At 35.2% G+C, this 21,307-nt stretch overlaps 1 protein-coding gene and 1 pseudogene across 1 annotated transcript; both read left to right on the top strand.

Moving 5' to 3' along the window:
* Positions 1–4,877: 4,877 nt before the first annotated feature.
* On the top strand, positions 4,878–7,222 carry LOC140823556 (ammonium transporter 1 member 2-like). The gene is made up of 2 exons (XM_073184964.1): positions 4,878–5,350; positions 5,998–7,222. The coding sequence occupies exons 1-2, from the start codon at positions 4,912–4,914 to the stop codon at positions 7,092–7,094; spliced, it is 1,536 nt and encodes a 511-aa protein (XP_073041065.1). The 5' UTR covers positions 4,878–4,911; the 3' UTR covers positions 7,095–7,222.
* A 2,354-nt stretch (positions 7,223–9,576) lies between these two features.
* Positions 9,577–14,280, top strand: LOC140820883 (bifunctional TH2 protein, mitochondrial-like; annotated as a pseudogene).
* Positions 14,281–21,307: the final 7,027 nt, after the last annotated feature.

The following is a 21,307-nucleotide window of genomic DNA, read 5'->3' as shown; positions in this document are numbered from 1 at the left end:
GCTTATTATGATATTATACGCTATTACAAATTCAAATATGAGAAGTTTTAACATTAAAAATTACAACAAAAAATATTTAGCTTCGATATGTAAGTGTCATGGAGTGCTCGTTTTGTAGATTCACATTAATTAAGTTCAAATTGTTATATAAGATTTGTTGTTATGCTACTAAATAAACAATTAAAGGGAAACATAAAAGTCATAATAGAAAATAATAAAGAATTGTATTGACCAGTGTTTGAGTTGGTGAAATACGTGAGCGTTTGACCAATGATCATGAACATGAGTTCGATTTCATCTACTAATACATTCTCATGCGAGCATGTCGTACATGGTTGCTGAATACGGTTTACATAGATAACTTGGTTTACAGGTATTGCATTATCCGAATGATTTACCAAAAAATATCGATAAAGAATTTCATCGTGATAAAACAAACAAATAAATAAAAGAATGTAGTTCATAACTTCTCATTTTAGTACACGCATATATAAACAATATAATAAACAAATGGTTTTCAGCTTTTCCCAGTAGTTTGACATCTGTAATTAGAATCTTTTAATTTGAATCTTTCAATAATTTTATTTTTTTAATTAGAATCTTTTAATTTGAATCTTTCAATAATTTTATTTAAAAAAAAAAAGGAATCTTTCAACTATTTAATTATTCCAAACTTGGAAATTTCTTCATCTAGGGTTGACATAAGAGCAAGCTGAACTAATTAATTGTTTGGTGATGGTAGCTTACCTAGATTATCACATTATTTTTACGTAGAGTAGGTCTCTTGTGAGACGGTTTCACGAATTTTTATCTGTGAGATTGATCAACTATACCGATATTCACAAAAAAAAATAATACTCTTAGCATAAAAAGTAATATTTTTAATGGATGACCCAAATAAGATATTCGTCTCATAAAATACGACTTGTGAGACCGTCTCACACAAGTTTTTTCTTTTTATATGATGATCGATTTATGAATTTTAGTCACTAGAAAAATGAAAATCGAAAAGGGTAGTGTTACTTATACGAAATTAAAAATGATTAAACACAATTTGGTTTTATATATCAAAAGTCATCACAATATTCTTGATGTTTATTTTTAATTTTCTAAGACAAAATATATCATTTTTTAATCACTCATAAATTTTGGTTTGACCAAAAAATCATATTTAAAATTAATTCAAAAAATATATAGGAACCCGATAGCTTTTTCATTTAAACAATGTATAGATTATTCAACAACTTGAAAGTTAAATATCGAATAAATCATATTAAGACTTTATATATTTTATTATATCAAATATTTCTGCTACAAACATTATGATCACCTCCATGTGCCTCTCCCTTGGCAACGATGACAAAAATTTATGTGAGAAAATCTCACGGAGAGTATGTCTCAATGAGACCGTCTCACGGATCATAACTTGTGAGACGGGTCAACCCTACCCATATTCACAATAAAAGTAATACTTTTAACATAAAAAGTAATACTTTTTCATGGGTGACCCAAATAAGAGATCCGTCTCACAAATACGACCCGTGAGACCGTCTCACACAAGTTTTTGCCTCTCACGGATCGTATTTTGTGAGACCGATCTCTTATTCTGATCATCCATGAAAAAATATTACTTTTTATGCTAAGATTATTAATTTTTATTGTGAATATCGATAGATTTGACGCGTCTCACAGATAAAGATTCGTGAAAACGTCTAAAAAGAGACCTACTCGATTACAATTCGATTATGTGTGATCTATATGGTAAAAAATATTCATCGTATTATTGAGTGAGAGAGAACTAGAAAAAATATTTGGTGTGGATATTTGTGAAATCGATATTGGAATTTCACAAATATCCTTCAATATTTTATTTTTCATATACAAATTAATCCGAAATCCCCAAAAACAAAAAAAATAAAAAAATCTAATAAAGATTTGGAACTCACAAAATCCACAGTTACTAAAACAAATATCTGTCACAAAATCTGCTGTAGCTAAAACGAATATTTGAACGCAACACTTACACTAGGACGCTAGTATATATTATTGATTATATATTTATAAAATTCTTGAAATTGTATTTATTACGGATGACACAAAGAAGATGTTAATGATCACAATATAATATTTTTTTCGCAAACTCAATATTTAATCTTATACAAAAATGTATGTGAGACGATTTCACGAGTCAATTCGTGAGATTAATATTCTATTTGACTCACAGATTAAAAAAAATTACTTATATATGCGGATAACGAACAAGTTTAGATACAAATTATTTATTTTATTATATATACATATATTATAATATATTACTTGTGAGACTGTCTCGCGGGTCTTTATCCATTATACGAGCCAATGATATCTTTATTTACAAAAATAAGTAATATTTTTGGCATCAAAATAATATTTTTTTACGCATGACTCAAATAGAAGACTCGTCTCACTTTCGGATAATGAAAATTTAGATGACAAATAATGCCCTAAAAGTAAACATCTGACTTTTGAACATGCATCATGCACAGATATACAACTGTTGATACATTTGATTAAATTTGGTCATACAGATACATATACATAATTAATTCATTATATTTCTTATTAAATCGCTGCTGAGGTAAGTTAACCACTAATTAAATATATATTATTCAAATATTTGACTAATTAATTGAAATTAGCATCAGCATGTATATTATAATCTCGATAAATTAGTAATTTCATATATATCAATAATCTTTATTATTCGATAATACGTGTCTCGGTTACGGCCGTATGTATATATAGTATGGGCAAGGTTAGCTTTAGACCGAGTGAAATTAAAAATACGACAAGATTTTATCTTTGAAATCATTTATATTTTGTAGTAAAATAATAATAAATAATAAAATGTTATAATTTTCCAACTCAAATATATTATTTGTGTGATGCCATTATCAATTTAACTGGGAAAATATAAATGAAATGGTTGATAATGAGTTACAATGAATTTTTAAATCAATTTAAGTTAATTAAATATATATAAGTTGATTAAATATATACTTTATCGAGTTATGATGACTCGTCGATTTATCAGTTAGTTAATATATTATTTAATTAATAGAATTAATATAATTTCAGCACTCATGATAATTTTATAAGGTTATACTTAATATTATTGATACGGATCATGCGCACTCTAGGACTAGAACTATGACATAAATATAATTATTGAAACATTTTTTTAAGTACAAGTATGATATTGTTCCTGACTACAAAAATATAATGTAATTGACTGTACTGCTAACGGAACTTGAGCGTAGACCTAAATTTTGCTTATCTCGGACAAAGAAATACAAAGAAACAACTAAATCAACCTAAATAAATGAGAGAAAATACTCGAAATCAGCGAGATTCGAATACGAGACCAACAATTAATGAAACATGAGTGAATCTAAAATTTCAATTTTTTTCATTATTCTAATTTTGCTTTCTTGTCAAAGACCTCTAATTTTATTATATACTTAATATTTCATATACACCTTTCCAATAATTATCTAGTCAACGATCTCTAATTTAATAACCATTATATTACGATAAATAAAATAATTTTTTACACTTTACCTTGCAAGAAAGATAGATGAAATCGAAATTTCCCCCTAATTCACGTTTTATGTTCTCTTTTTTTTCTTTTTCTTTTTCTAAATATAAAATAATCTAATATAATGCATTCAATCCATATAATTTATGATAAAGAATAAAAACTAATAATTGAAGAAGTTTGTTAGAAGTATAGGTTATTGGTCAATATATTACTATATTATTAAATAATTATTACCAAACATAGATTTGTCTAGATGTGTGTGCCATAATAAATATTAAATTATTTTTCTTGGAAGCTAATGAATCCAAATTGTAAAAATTTGATTCTTGAACTCCTCTAGACATTATGTTGTACCTATCTTACATACTCATAAGTGATTCAACGATGCTCCAGCAGATATAGATCAATTGACGGGACATGCGTCTCGGGTTAATGAGATGTTATTTTTAAGATATTGTCATGAAAGTGTATTAAAGACGAACATTTATCGATATATGTGTGTTTAGATACATCTTTGAGTATATTGTTCTAAAGGTAGAATGAAATTTTCCGTGTTTCGAATACGCATAATATGTGCCAGATTTTCGTTCAAAAAAGGATCCTATACCTCACTTTGATATGAATCAAAGGTTTAACCTACTTTTTTTATCTGATGGTCGATATTTGTTTTGATTTGTCGTGATCAATCAATATTTTTGTGTTAACTAATATATGTAAGAGGGAGAACAATAGAAGAGTAGAATTTACATAATCTAAATTTTATAATTTATTTAACATTATCTTTTCATGACATTTTTATTCGAAAGGACATACCAATATTTTTTTGTTAATTAATATTTTGAACATCTTTTAAGAATAAAAAAATATATAATTTAATTTTTTTTATCAAATGAAATTAAATTGTCCACAAAATTTTTTATTATTAACGTAAAAAGTCCAGAATGAGCCCACACCTCGCTGTCACCATTCACTTCAACTAAGCCAATCAAAAATACATACCAATACACACACATAAATTTTGAGGAGATAATCTCACAAATCAATTTCATAAAAATTATATTTTATTTGAATTATTTGTAAAAAATTATTTTTTCTTATGCAAAAAATAATACTTATTATTATAAATATAAATAATAGAATTGACTCCTCTCATTCAAAACCTACTTATATATAATAAATAGTATTCTGCTTTATTTAACTTTACATATAATATAATTTTTTTTAAAAATAAAATTAATTTTGTGTCACATAAAATTCAAGCATTGATTGCCTATAAAATCTAATCCCATCGATTCATTTCCACGGAACCAATCCACATTTCCAACGCAGCCATGGCTGATCCCTTGACCAGCTGCACGGCCACTGACCTCCTCCCCCTCTTCGGCGGCTCCTCCAACGCCACTGCCGCCGCCGCCTTCATATGCAGCGGCTTCAAAGCCGTCTCCGACAAGCTCTCCTCCGCCACATACGCCATAGACAACACTTACCTCCTGTTCTCCGCGTACCTAGTTTTCGCCATGCAGCTCGGCTTCGCCATGCTGTGCGCCGGCTCAGTCCGAGCCAAGAACACAATGAACATAATGCTCACAAATGTCCTCGACGCGGCGGCTGGCGGGCTGAGCTACTACCTGTTCGGCTTCGCCTTTGCTTTCGGCGGGCCCTCCAATGGGTTCATCGGCAAACACTTCTTCGGGCTCAAGGAATTTCCCTCGCCTACTGGGGATTACAGCTTCTTCCTTTACCAATGGGCTTTCGCCATTGCTGCAGCAGGTATCTAACTTTATTTAATCTGATATAATTCAGTTCAATTATTATTGATAAATAATTATTGTTATAATCTTGAAAGTTATTGTATATTTTTTCTACCCTTATACACAAAGAGGAAATCTAAGCTGTCGCGAGCCTCTTGGGCTAGCGACGCCATGTTTCTCGAAATTGAAACAAGTCGCAAATTCGAGATCTTGTAAATCCACTCACCGATATCAAAGGAAAAAGAGAGAAATCTAGCTTAAAATTGTACAACGCCACTAACTATTAACAAATGAAAATTTAAAGCATTTAATGATGAAATAGATTGAGTGGCAGTAAGTCAACGCTTTGAATTCTGATGTTTCTAGCTTATATAATTTCAAAGAAATAGGCCGGAAAAGCCTAGAAGTCTAGAAAATATAGGAGAAAGTAAAGAAATTATTAATGTTTGATAGTAACATCAGAAGGGGGGAGTTTAAATATAAGAAATAAAAGGGTAAATTTTAAGGTAAAAGACTGAAAAAAGGCTATGATAATTGCAATACAACCTCTTTAATTAGTTTAGTTATTTTCATTAATCACCAAAAGCATATTGGGATTCTCATAGTTATATTGTTTTCATGGTTGGCTCATGAATTGACCATGTTGCACATATAATATGTCACTAGGTATCACTAGCGGGTCCATTGCAGAAAGGACACAATTTGTTTCATACCTAATATATTCATCATTCCTGACCGGTTTTGTGTACCCCGTCGTTTCGCACTGGTTCTGGTCTGGTGACGGTTGGGCCGGAGCCGCAAGAACTAGTGGCAGCCTTCTTTTTGGCTCGGGAGCCATCGATTTCGCCGGTTCAGGTGTGGTTCATATGGTTGGTGGTATTGCTGGTCTGTGGGGAGCCTACATAGAAGGTCCAAGAATCGGCCGGTTCGCCCGGAGTGGCCGGTCCGTCGCATTGCGTGGCCACAGCGCTTCATTAGTTGTGTTGGGGAGTTTCTTGCTCTGGTTCGGGTGGTACGGATTCAATCCCGGTTCGTTTTTAGTCATAAACAAGCCATACGGTACAAGGGGGTCGTATTACGGCCAGTGGAGCGCGGTTGGGAGGACAGCTGTCACAACGACATTGGCAGGAAGCACGGCGGCCCTTACCACCTTGTTTGGTAAGAGGCTTCTGGTCGGGCATTGGAATGTGACTGATGTGTGCAATGGTTTGTTAGGGGGATTGGCCGCGATCACGTCAGGATGCTCGGTGGTCGAGCCGTGGGCCGCGATCATATGCGGGTTCATCTCGGCTTGGGTGTTGATTGGGTTCAACATATTGGCTGAGAAACTCGAGTACGATGATCCACTGGAAGCAGCCCAACTGCACGGTGGGTGTGGTGCATGGGGTCTACTATTCACCGGATTATTTGCCAAGAAGGCATATGTGTACGAGGTATATCAGGGCAGTCCCGATAGGCCACACGGGTTGCTCATGGGCGGCGGAGGGAAGCTTTTGGCAGCTCAGATAATCCAGATTCTAGTGATAGTCGGATGGGTAAGTGCGACGATGGGGCCGCTTTTCTTCGCTCTTAAGAAATTTGGGTTACTGAGGATTTCGAATGAAGACGAGATGGCCGGAATGGACATGACTAGCCATGGTGGGATGGCTTATATTTACCACGACGAGGATGACGATGAATCCAACGGACAACCGCAATTCAAGCTTAAACGAATCGAACCGACGAACAGCATCACACCGGAGCATCCCCCGCCTAATGTCTGAATTCAAAAATTTACGAGTGAAGTGATGTGTTACGTGTATATCTTAGACATGGGAGTGGTTCATTTGCAATGGTTTTCATTGTTAGTATGTTGTATAATATTTTTAATTCCTTTGTGTTGGTTGCTCTAGCTAGGATGTCAATACATAATTTAGACCGAATATGACTGTAGTGACCCGTTCCAAAATCACCTACTAATCAAGAACTAAGCATGTAATTAACTTAATTAAAAACAATCAGAGATAATTGCGGAAAAAGGTCAACCAACGATAGTTATACAACCCAAATGATATCCAGAACAATTTAGAAATAAAAATATGCGGTACAACCATATCGAATCAAATGGTACTGAAGAAATAACTCAACCGGCTACTCCACGTCCTCCTCATCCTCCTCCTGAGCCATCCGACCTGAGGCCTGCCCCGTGGGAATGAGGTGTCCAAGATAAACAAAACCGAGGACGTGAGCGATAAGAACGCCCAGTACAAAAGCATGAGTATACAAGCCTATATGAAATGCACATGCTATGATATGATACCATGGTAGTCAAGAAACAGGAGTCACAAAAGATCTCAATATGCTCAGTCTAGAGGCGCCAAGTGGATAGTGCCGCGCGGTACTCCTCTGGGTCACTGCATCCACTACAAGATCAGACGTGGACCTAAAATGTCCCGGATCACCGAAGCCCTCCGGACCCGTCGGCCACTGTGTACTCTCGGTGTCCATGCGTCCACAAGACAGGGCTGAGCGGCCCCACAAGATATAGCTTATCTCGAAAGAGATACAGCTCAACAATAAAGGCTATCTCGAAAGAGATACGGCCCAAGATGAAATGTAACATGCAGCAATAAACGTGACATAATAGCATGCATCATATGACATATATCCATGCAGCAAATAATCATGCAACACATATAAGAATGTATATTCGACCAGGATATCTCGGATAGTACTTTCGTACCTCAAACCAGCAGATCCTAACAATCCGCCCTAGAATCAAGCCTGCGTCCGTAGCCCACTGATGTCGCTAACTCCCAACTAGAGCACAGCTCCGCTACAAAACCAGTAGCTCCCCGCTAGTGCCTGAACCTCGGGAAAAGACTAGAAACCAATCGGAAACGACTAAAATGCTCTGGAACGCTCGGACTTGGCGAGAAGAAGTGAAGCCTCGCGCCTCTATTTATAGCCAACGTTCGGACGATCCGATCCACTTCGGAAGATCCGATCCGGTACACTTCGGACGATCCGAACCCTGCATGTCTTCTACGTGTCCAGCCAGCTGGCTCGGACGATCCGAACCCTGATCGGACGATCCGAATCCTGCATGTCTTCCACGGTTCCATCCACCTGTCTCGGACGATCCGAATCCTGCTCGGACGATCCGAACCCTGTTCGGTCCTTCCGATCCCACCGAAATATAATTAATCCAATAATTAACTCAAATTAGGCATCGGGATACTACAATGACAGTCAAACTCGAATTGACTTTTAAATGCTATGAGTCAGTTGCTCCATTTACGTTTTGATAAAAGTGTTACATATATTGATATTTGAAATAATTTTGTATTCCTTTTTATGTGTCATTCTTTAAGTTTCTAACTAAATACAATTGCTTGTTTTCTATGAATTAATTAATTTTACGAAACAAAACTTTATATATAAGACCGTCTCACAAGTTAATTTTTGTAAGATGACTCTCGAAAGAATACATGATTCCATTCCAACCCATTATTATTATAGAAAGAGCACACACAACTCCTACGATCTCCTTCTTTAATTAAATTAGTCGTTGTGTTAAAATAATGTGAACCACAAGATTTGTACATTTTATATGGGAGATGACATAAATGAAGAAGGGAATATAATTTAGAATCTGGCAAGGAGCTAGTAAATTAAAGCTATTAGAAAGTACTATTAATTTGTTGACTATGTTTGTTGTGAGATGAGTTGAGCATATCTATATTATCATGAAAAATAATATTTTTGATATAAAAAATGCTATTTTTCATTAGTTGGTTATATTAGATATTCGTATCATAAAACTGACTCATGTTGTGAGACAATCTCATAATATTAGAACTTGAAAGTTTATGTATTTATTATTTAATTTTGCGTGGTTATTTGTTATTTAATCTATTAATTTAATTTGATATAATTAAAATTATAACAAAATAAATTTTTTCATACATAATCTAGTACTAAACCTACTTAAAACTTTAAAAATTTGAAATTTGACTGTGACAGCTTCGTCATTTTTCAACCTGTTTAAAACCTCGATAAACTCTAACTACACCACCGACACTAAACTCTAGTTAAAGGTCATAAATATCTATTAATTTTATTTTTCATTCCGTACAATATTTAAAAAATAAAATAAACATATTTCAAATTATTTAGAATATTTAATGGATATGTGGGCTGATAGGACTTTAAATCAAATCCTAAAATTCAATGGGCTTGATCCACTAACGATAAATGGGCTAATCAATCCAAGCCCAAAATGTTCCCATTTAATATTAATACAGAGGAGTCTGCAGTCTATTCTCCTGGCCCCGGTCTACTCTCCTTTACCACCGTCCTACGCCGATGCCGTCGCTGTCGCTATCGCCGCCGCCGAGTTAATAACCGCATGACCGAAGCTTAACTGAATCAAAGATTAGAAAAACATTTCATTTTTGATGCAAAAGCTGTTGCATTTTCCTAAAACCGCATCGCTGATTCATAACTATTTCTTCCCAAGGCCGTCATCCATTTCTTCTTCTCTGTCCCAATTTTCTCTATCCGTCTCCTGCACCCGGTCGTACGAATCAGTATCAACCTCCAGGTGCTTCAGCGATATCCCGATGGCATCTTCGGCGACGGTGTTGCCGCCGCCGATTGATGAGTGCTTGGGCAGAAGATTCTGGAACAAGTATACAAATGTGTGGAGACAGGCCATGTACACTCCTTTCGTGGTTTCTTTGGCAGCCGGAAACCTGAAACTCGATAGTTTTCGCCATTATATCGCGCAGGACGTTTATTTTCTGCGCACCTTCGCGAAAGTGTTAGTTATTGTTAATATCTTTGATCGATTCTCACGTTTCTTCTTTCGTTACTTGGTTCTGTCGTGATGATGGATTTTTTTATTTATGATGATGTTTTCTGTGGCTGTTTTACTGGTGGACGAAAAGCTGTAGGAAAATTTTGGTTTCTCTATTTCTTTTTCTATTTTAATTTCTGTTCATTTCGGTGATATACAGTATGTTTCGGTTATGATTATGAATTTGAAACTGTTTCTATAGGTAGTGGATAATTTTTCATCTTAATCGTTGCTCCATTGTTCTGATCTTTGCAATGCACTGAAATTATCATCTCTGACTATTAGACAATTAAACTCTAATCCATCACATATCCTTAACCCCTTGTACATGACTGTGACGGTGACTTCTATGAGAGCCCCCTACAGAAGGTTTTGACTAATCACATGCAAGTCGCTATCATTTCTTGATCTTGATTTCTTTCTGTTGCTGGTGATATTTCTCATCCTGAAAAGTTCTGTAAAGCGGTTGTACATAAGCTGTTGACAGAAGAGAATACGCCCTAATGTTTTCTTTCTTAGAGAATAATTAAACAAACACTGTAGCCATGTGAGATCCATTTACATATCCAAGATTTCGGGTTTTTTGTAAAAATATAATATTTTTAAAAGTTATTTATTAAAATATAGCAGATGTAAAAGTTTTACAAAAATATAGTAATCCGGAGGTTGGATTTACGGATTCAGAATCCGCAAGAGTCTGACACGGATTCTCCATCGGCGACGGTTTAACCAAAACCGTCGCTAATAGCGACGGTATTCCAAAAACCGTCGCCATTTGCGACGGTTTTAACAACAACCGTCGCTAAGGCAAGTATTTTCTTCTTACTCACATTATCATCCACCGAGTATTTGACGAATTCATCCCATCCTTCAGCTCAACTTTTCTGTTTCGACACTCTTCTTGAGCAGTATTTTTTCTTCTGTCCGTGTCTTTCTTTTTTTTTATATATAACAATTCAGTGATTCTCTTTCCCTTATAAATTGCGTCGATCGTGTGCTTAACGGAATTCTTAATTTGATTTGATAGTTTTCTGTCGCATATCAATTTATCTCATCCTTCAGCTCAAAATATATTTTAATTTCTCAAAAAATAAAATAACGATATTTCACATATAAATTTAATTCCATAACAATAATATATTAAATTTAAAATCTGCTATATTTTACTTGTATGAAATAACCTGTCAAAGTTAAGCTTTATTACAAAAACAAAAATTATAAAACAATATTAATTTAATAATAATAAAATTGATGAATCAAAGAATTTTATTCAATCACAATCACAAAGTTATAATTTATTTCACATAATAATATATTACAAAGACATTGGTCGTACACATATTTAATCAAAATTACAAAATTAATATTATATTAATATAAAAAATAAAAAATAAAATATAATTATAATAATAGTATAATGTAACTGAAAAATTTATAATTCCAGTAATACAACATAAATAATATAATTAAAATATAACAAATTATTAAAATTACTTTTTCAAATGTGATATTATGAAATTTGTAATTATATCAGCTACCGGAGTTTAACATCTGCAATAAATTACCAACATTATCAGAAATAATATACAAAAAACAATTAAATGTAGAAAGAAAAAACAGAAATTCGAATTAGTCTTGGTGCAATTCTCCGAAATTCTGATACTCAACACAATTCTCAAAAATCAAATTCTGAATTACTGAGAGTCGGCGCAATTCCCTCAAATTCTGATATGCGACAGAAAACTATCAAATCAAATTAAGAATTTCGTTAAGCACACGATCGACGCAATTTATAAGGGAAAGAGAATCACTGAATTTTTATAAAAAAAAAGACACGGACCGAAAAAAAAAAAACTGCTCAAGAAGAGTGTCGAAACTGAAAAGTTGAGCTGAAGGATGAGATGGATTCGTCAAATACTCGGTGAAATTTATAGGCAGGAGGAGCAGGAAGAAAATCCTTGCTTTAGCGACGGTTGTTGTTAAACCGTCGCAAATGGCGACGGTTTGTGAAATACCGTCGCTATTAGCGACGGTTGTGGTTAAACCGTCGCCGACGGAGAATCCGTGTCAGTCTACTGCGGATTCTGAATCCGGAAATCCAACCTCCGGATTACTATATTTTTGTAAGACTTTTAAATCTGCTATATTTTAATAAATAACTTTTAAAAATATTATATTTTTAAAAAAAACCAGATTTCAGCCTATTGACACCACCCTATGAGACGAATGTGGCAAGAATGGTTTTCTATGTTCTAGTCAACCTATGTAATTTCCCCTTTTGAAATCAAATGGAATTGTTTGTGGTTTCAATTCCAAAGTATAATATTCTATCAAATACAAGTATTGTCCTCTAAGGTCTATTCTATTGTGATGCAGCTTTTGTTTCTTGTCTCACCGTGCTCCTTTTTTATTTATGTATCTGTAAAGTAAAAATGCTAGGATTTTGATGTTGACTCTGAACTTTGTTCAGATATGAAATGGCTGAGGAGTGTGCGGATGATGATGATGCAAAAGTTGGGATTCACCAACTGCGACAGAGTGTTTTAGAAGAGCTCAAAATGCATGATTCCATTGTAAAAGTGAGTGTTAGAAACAAGCTGTGGAATGTGAGCATGATTCATTATGTTACTTGCTGACGATTCCCATTGTAATGACCATTGACGCTTGATTATGCAGGAGTGGGGTGTTGACCTGTCCGAAGACAGTGCGCCAAACGCTGCTACTGTTAAATACACAGATTTTTTGCTGGCAACAGCTGCAGGAAAGGTTGGAGTAGTAAAAGCTCCTGGTAAATTAGCTACTCCTTTTTAGAAGACAAAATTGGCAGCTTATGCTCTTGGTGCTATGACACCCTGTATGAGTCTTTATGCGTTTCTGGGTAAGGAGTTGCAGGCATTCCTTGATCCTAGTGAAGACACTCATCCATATAGAAAATGGATCAAGAGTTGTTCCTCCGATGCGTTTCAGGTATGTGTTGCAGATGAGAAACCCAGCTTAGCTCATGGGTTCTCAAAGTGAAATTTTATCCATCAAAGCATAAGAAATGCATGTTGGTCTCACAGGTCTGTTTCTCTTCTTCACATATAGGCGTCAGCTTTGCAAACAGTGGACTTACTGGAGAAGTTGAGTGTGTCTTTAACAGGGGAAGAACTTGATCATTGAAAAGCTATATCTTCAAGCTATGAAACTTGAAATAGAGTTTTTCCTAGCTCAGCCACTTGATCAGAAAACTGTTGTTCCATTGGCCAGAGAGCACAATCCCGCAGAACATTGCCTCATGTTATTTTCAGATTTTGATCTTACGTGTTCTGTTGTGGATTCATCTGCCATTTTGGCTGAAATAGCAATTATCACAGCCCGGAAATGGGTTCAAAATCAACCCAATGAATCAGAAAATCAGCTTGTTCGCATGTCTTCAGTTGACATGAGGGGCACATGTGCAGATCTTTCAAAGCAATACCGAAGATTATGAACAATGCATAGAAGAAATTTTGCAGATAAACAAAGGTCCGCTCATGTTTTTTTCTAAACTACAACATTAATGCTCATGTGAATTGCCATCTAAATTGGTGTGATTGTGTGATTGAGATGACTCATGCTTGGCTAACATACCTTGCTTTGCACAGGAAAAATTCAATTACGAAGGCCTGCGTAAAGCACTTGGTGACCTTTCAGATTTTGAGAAAAAAGCAAATTTGAGGGTGATAGATGCTGGAGTGCTCAAGGGTCTCAATGTCGAAGACATCAAACGAACTGGAGAACGCCTGATTCTCCAAGATGGTTGCACCAGCTTCTTCCAGACCGCGATTAGTGATGAAAATTTGAACACAAAAGTCTTTCTTCGTATTTTGGCAGGAGCTTGTTATTTTATCGTCCATAATACCAATGCCATCCTCGAATTTCTATCATCATATGCTGGACAATACTTTTATGTATGCACTCAATTGATATACGGAAAGCGTCAATATGAACTTGATTTTGAATCCAACGAAGTGCAAGCAACGGAAGAATATTTTGACTTGTGTGTAGCTAAGAAACTAGTAAGGAGTTTTTCAAAACCAAACCGAAATTTCATAGTTTTGATTGGTTGGATTATAAAAAATTCATAGTTTAATTGAGTTTAAAATTTGTAAACTGATAAAATATAATTAGTTGGATTTTTTTTATATAAAATTAAATCAAATAGCAGACGCGGATAAAATTTTGATTTTCCCTTTGTAGCTAAAAGCCGAACCCAATTTGTTTGCCTTTTATTAAAAAAGGGCAATTCGGTAATTCCAAGTGTACCAGTTCTACCCAGCAAGAAAGAAGTAGCATGTTATGATCCCAATCGAGCATTCGAGGGGTTTTTTTTTAAAAATAATTTAATTTTTAAAATTAATTTCAGAAAATAATGTAAAAAAAAAAAAAAGTTTTGCAAAACTATCCTAATCCGCGCTTACAAGGCACGGACGCTGTTGGACACTGTTGCGCTTACGAAGCGCGGATGCTACTTACGTGAAACAGCGTCCGCGAAGCATGCTCCAAGCATCCGCGCTGGGTAAGGACGGACGTTGGAATATTAGCGACGGTTTTAAATCCGTCGCTAATAGAGACAGTTTTTCTTATCCGTCGCTAATAGCGACAATTCTTAAACCGTCTCCAATAGCGACTGTTTTATAAACCGTCGCCGAATCAAAATTTGCAACGGTTTTGTCAAAACCATCGCTATATTGTGGCAAATTTTGAATTATTATCATCTCCTACATCATGCTAATAATATGCATGCCGTGAATAATAATGTTGAATCAATGATGATTTTTATTGTGTGCAATTGGTCTATTCGGTTACCGACCGAACCGATTCAAAATTTGCAAGCTTATGAACAATGCACATAAATGCAAGCTGCGGATATTACTATCCCCAGCGTGCTTTTAATGTACGTCATTATTTCTGTCAAGTGCACTAATATGTGCGCTGTTAATATTGTTCGAAGTGCAAAATTTCGATTAAACCGAATTAACCGACCGAACCGAATTAATTCGAAAATTCGGTTCGGTTAATTCGGAAGTTCGGTTTTGAAATTTTAAGAGATCTGTTAATTCGGTTCGGTTTCAATTTTAATTTCAAAAATTCGGTTAAACCGAATTAACCGATTTAATAAATATATTAATTTAAATTATATATGGGCATTAGAAATACATGAGAGCTCAACTCTTCATATATAGGCCAAATTTGTCAACATAATATAATTTATTTAGCATAACATTTGAGCTAAGTCCTAACACCATTTTATATCAACTATTCATTATTTTATCTCCCATATTTCTATTTTTTATTGATATTTTTTAGTCAATATTTCTTGTTATTTATGATATCTGCATTGTTTTCTTTTTGTATTTTAAAATTCATAATTTTTTTAAAAAATATCGGTAACCGAAATAACCGATTTAAAAATCAGTTCGATTAATTCGGTTTCTATGAATATTTCGGTCGGTTCAGTTACTCTGAAATAAAATCGGTTAAATCGATTATAAGTTTATTCGGTTCGGTCGGTAACCGAATAGACCGATTGCAAAAAATAAAAACCGTCTTGATTCAATATTATTATTCACGACATCAAATTATTAGTGTGAGGACCCGGACGCTAGTCATTTTCTTAATCGTCATTGGAACTAATTTAATTATCAATTAAGATAAACAGGTCTAAATTTTTTTTTACAAAAATACAAAGCGGAAACGTAATGTAATTTACTTCAAATTACATATTAAACATAAACATACGAATCTTGTGTTATCTACAAGAATTCAACTAGGTTCAACTATATCTCAGTGCTGAATCCTAAGTTGCTTCAAAGCCCGGATCTCCAAGCTATCTAGTCCAGCCTCGTTCTCTTCTTGACCTTGATCATATCCCACCTGTTGCCATACACACATACAAACAAGACAACAGCTGGATAACTCCGGTGAGAATTATATTCCCAGTATAAATCAACGAAACATGCAATCATATAAATAATCTAAAGCATGTAACATACATTCATAACATGTATCCAAATCAGAACATAATTCATATCAAGAATAAATTCTATTCTAAACATGTACCATCATCAGGAACATAAATCAATATAAACTGTCAATTAGACTCGTGACTCCACGACTCAGACTAGACTCAATCCTAGCCTAGGGATCCTGATATCCAGACGATGGCATTCCATATCGACCAACAGTAATAGAAGAAAGTCCGATTCTATCCTCGTCGATATGGTATCGATCACCAGTAATAGAAGAAAGTCTGATTCTATCCACATCGATAATCAATCATCCGGTGACAGACTTTGACACTAACGCCAATACACTATCTTGTGACATCGTGCAATGTGCCCGTGGCTACCCTGCCACTATCGGATACTTCTGTCACAAGATTACTCATCTAATGTGTGCTTCTATACATCCATAGCACATGCATTTAATCAAATCAATAGCACAATGATAAAACATAATAATAAGTATGTGATTTAGGGAAACTCAAGTACAATCTACTTGAGTCGATGTCCCAATACCACATTGACGTATACCTTTCGTTTGTAGTCTCGGTCTAAAGCAATCGAAGTTCTGAACTCAAGACTGTCTCTGTAAATCTGGAACGATATATCAAGAATCATAATATCAATATTTCATTCTCAATTCAACTCTGAATCCGATTAATCTGAATTAATTCCAATCAGCGGCACATCGGCACAATCTTAGTATTCCCGTCAATACCATATCACCAGATATTAAGTACAAATCATAACCCATATCCGATACAATTTGTAATCAATCTATAATCCAAATATATTCAATTCCCAATCAATATAATCAGAAAATCATAACAATTCCAGAATCAATATGTTTCCTGATCTGACTTCGATTCTACGATGTCTAACATGTCAAGAACATCATATATGAATTATATCAAATTCCTACAACATCATAATTTCAAAACATGTCAAAACGTAATAAAACTTACGTCCAGTTGTAGCCTACGTTAATATGAACATAGTACTGAAGTCGGATTCAAACTCCAACGGTTGGATTTCTCACAAGATCAATTTGAATTCACGAAATAAAAGCTTTTTCTCTGGAACCTTTCTCGGTTGGTTTTTGTTTCAATAATGGAGGAAATGTGTTGTTTTTATATATATATTACATGCATGTCCAAGGGCAAGACAAGTGTCCTCAAACCCAATAATTGCACTTTAGTCCCTCAACTTTTCACTATTTACAAATCGGCTCCCGCTCAATCTTTTAATTCAATTTCAATCTTAATTAATTACAAAAACCGTGGAATCTAATTCATCATTCCAAAATTCTTAAATTAAATAATCTCGGATTAAAATGATATAATCTCGAGCCTTACAATTAGCATGCCGCGGAAGAGGATAATAATTCAAAATTTGCCACAATATAGCGACGGTTTTATTTTGAATCGGCGACAGTTTATAAACCGTCGCCGATGGCGACGGTTTAATAGCGACGTATTGTAAAAACCGTCGCTATTAGCGACGGATTTTTAAAACCGTCGCTAATAACGAACGCTCCAACGTGAAGCTTGCTCCGCGCTTACGAGGCGCGGACGCTGCTCCACGTGTGCAGAGCGTCCGCGCTTCGTAAGCACGGTTTAGGGTAGTTTTGCAATATTTTTTTTAAAATTACTTTTTAAATTAAATTAAAATTTTAAATTATTTTTGAAAAAAACCCACCATTCATATCATGGATTAATAATTTTATTAGGCCATGGTAGGAATGATTAAGCTCAGATTATTTATTAGTACTTTGTTTGATTTGTTTTCTAAACTTTACATTGATTCAAAGGGGCCAACAATAAATCCTCATTTTTAGGATAAATATGAAGAATTCTGAAGCTTATTCGAAGGTAAAACGTAAAAAATTACAACATTTTGGAAAAAACAAACAATGAATGGAAAATAAATGAAAATATAATATGAAGGGTATTTTGGTTGTAAATATGTTTATCACTATGTTATCTCTCTTGCTAAATTCACACCACACGTAATATTATCTATCCATCAAATTACATATCTTATCATATCAAACATTTATCAATCAAATTATTAATCATTCAATTATCACATCCTCACGGACTCTTAAAATTATTACACAAAAACTCTTGTGAGACGGTCTCGTGGATCAATTTCATGAGACAGATATGCTATTTGGTTCATCCTTTAAAAATTATTACTTTTTATACTAAGAGTATTATTTTTTATTGTGGATATCGTTAGGGTTGACCCGTCTCACAGATAAAGATCCGTGAGACCGTCTCATAAAAAACCTACTCAAATTATTAATGGCATATTCTCTCAAGTGCAAATCTAATATCACTTGTTTTTTCGTAAATTAATTTAAGTCTAATTGAATCTCATCTACGATGTTTGTTCTTTTTTGTATCAATATGTTATGTGTCTTATTTTTGTTGTTACCTCTTCTCGTCGAATCTGAAATATGGGTCTTGAATCTCGAACAACAGCAGCAAAAGTATTAAGTCGAGTCAAGGATTCTCCTTTGTCCGCAAGACGAAATTGCCCGTATCAAAGTGCTATACGTTTCAAGCAATCGTCCCCAAGATACAACGACTTCAAATCAAAACTTTGCAGCACCACAAAGCCTTGATATCAGCGAACGAATTTATATGCAAGATATCTCAAGTATTTCGAAAAATTGAATGCAGCAAAATGACAAGAAGTGATGCAAGGCAAGATGATCAGCAGCCTTCGAAATGTGGTGATAGGATTTATTTATAGATGGTCACCGGACACAGAGGAGACACATTTCTCCAGACCGGATGCTTCGAAGAGACACCATTCTAGGCAAGGGATACATTGGTTGGGGCGAAAAACTGATGCCATGACCGCCAAAGGACGCGCATTTTTCCAGAATCAGCGTTGCACGCGCAGCCGCGCGACAACACGCGCGGTCGCGCGCGATACACTGTAATTGTGCAGCGCACGCACAGTGAGGTCTCGCGCGGCCGCGCGCCCTATTCTGGACGAATGCGCACATTCCAGTGACAAGCTCGCATCCGCGCGGGATGTGGCGCCCCCGCGCGGCCAGTTCTGTCCGAGTGCGCACCATGCACTCTTGTGTGCATCCATGTTGAGTTAACATTTTGTTTCCAAATAAATTTGGTCTAAAAAGATTAACTTTGGTCAAAGACCGCACCGCACCGCACCGCACCGACCCGACCCGAGACGAGACGAGACGAGAGCGCGCGCGCGCGTGTGTTTCACCGAGACACAGCCTATTAGCGTCTTCTCCCTTCTAAAAACTTCTGGTACCCCTTGGGGCCCAAACCCCAATTCAAACTTGGAGCTTATTAGGGACACTTCATTTGGTGATTTTCTCAATGTGGGACAAACCACATTTGAGACATCCCACTTCCCTTTACAACTCCTCACTCTTCCTCTTATTTCCTCTTCGGGAAAACTTCATTTATCCAACAATCCCCCACATAAATGAACTTAATGCATGTATGCAGATTTACTTGAAAGCTCTTGTGAATTATTATTGCATTAGGATAGGTAGCTTTTGACTTTGAACCTTCCTTAGTAACATACCATAGGATTTACTAGTTGAGTAGTGACACGATGTCTTGAACTAGTCAACCGTTGATGTAAATCAAGTCAATAGTATTTACACAATAATAACTCTAACATATTCTTGTTCTCACGTTGTGTCCGTTTCGGCCCTGGACCATATCTTAGATTCATAAGTGTTTTTCATTGAAGCGGCCATTACTTCTCACTTATATAGGTGATCTCCTATCTAGAGTATCCTGCCATACTCTACCTCATAGGTATAGGAATCATTAAAAGAAAACTTAACCTCACCACATGTTGCAGGTCTTTTCTACTTGGATTTCGTAGGAATGAGCCTTTATTTATTCCAAGTACTCAAACTAATATTTATAACTTAGTTGTCCCATTGAACCAAGGTCATGGGATCTCCACTTCACAAGGTTGGGTTACCGCTATAAATATTTTATTTTGTGGGTTTTAAGCCCATTCCTCTCAACAGCTTGTACATTTGATCTCTATTTATACCTTTAGTAAACGGATCCGCTAGGTTTTCCTTTGACTTCACATATTCAACAGAAATAACCCCATTTGAGATCAATTGTCTTATGGTATTATGTCTTCGTCTAATGTGACGAGACTTATCATTGTACATACTGCTTTGTGCTCTTCCTATTGCCGATTGACTATCGCAATGAATGTTAATGGAAGGCACTGGCTTATTCCAACAAGGAATATCCTCTAGGAAGTTTCTTAGCCATTCGGCTTCTTCCCCGGCTTTGTCTAATGCTATGAACTCGGATTCCATAGTGGATCGAGCTATACACGTTTGCTTAGACGATTTCCATGACACCGCTCCTCCACCTATTGTGAATACATACCCACTAGTGGACTTGGAGTCTTTTGTGTCAGATATCCAATTGGCATCACAATATCCTTCTAGAACTGCAGGATATTTTGAATATATCAAACCATAGTTCAATGTATATTTCAAATATCCAAGCACTCTCGTTAAGGCTTTCCATTGATCCTTACTTGGATTACTTGTGAACCTACTTAATTTATTAACTGAATATGCAAGATCTGGACGAGTACAGTTAGTCAAGTACATTAGACTACCTATTACCCTTGCATATTCTAGTTGTGAGTTGGGTTCTCCTCTATTCTTTGCTAAATGAACACCTAAATCTATAGGTGTTCTAGCGGGTCGAATGTTTAAGGTACTGAATCTTTCAAGTACCTTTTCAACATAGTGTGTTTGTGATAACACTATTCCTTCAGGTATTCTAGAGATTTTAATCCCTAATATGATATCACACAACCCCAAGTCTTTCATATCAAAAGATCTTTTCAACATATTCTTGGCATTTATAATCAACTCATGATTACTTCCCATAATCAACATGTCATCTACATAAAGGCATACAATGACATAAGCACTTGCACTACCTTTAATATAAACGCATTTATCACATTCGTTGATTTTGAAACCATTTGACTTCATTGTAGTGTCAAATTTTTCATGCCATTGCTTAGGTGCTTGTTTGAGTCCGTATAGTGACTTGACAAGTTTACACAC

The sequence above is a fragment of the Primulina eburnea genome, chromosome 1 (assembly GCF_022965805.1).
Source record: "Primulina eburnea isolate SZY01 chromosome 1, ASM2296580v1, whole genome shotgun sequence".
Taxonomy (NCBI): domain Eukaryota; kingdom Viridiplantae; phylum Streptophyta; class Magnoliopsida; order Lamiales; family Gesneriaceae; genus Primulina; species Primulina eburnea.
Note: the sequence above shows the minus strand (reverse complement) of the source record. Positions and strands in the feature narration are given on the sequence as shown.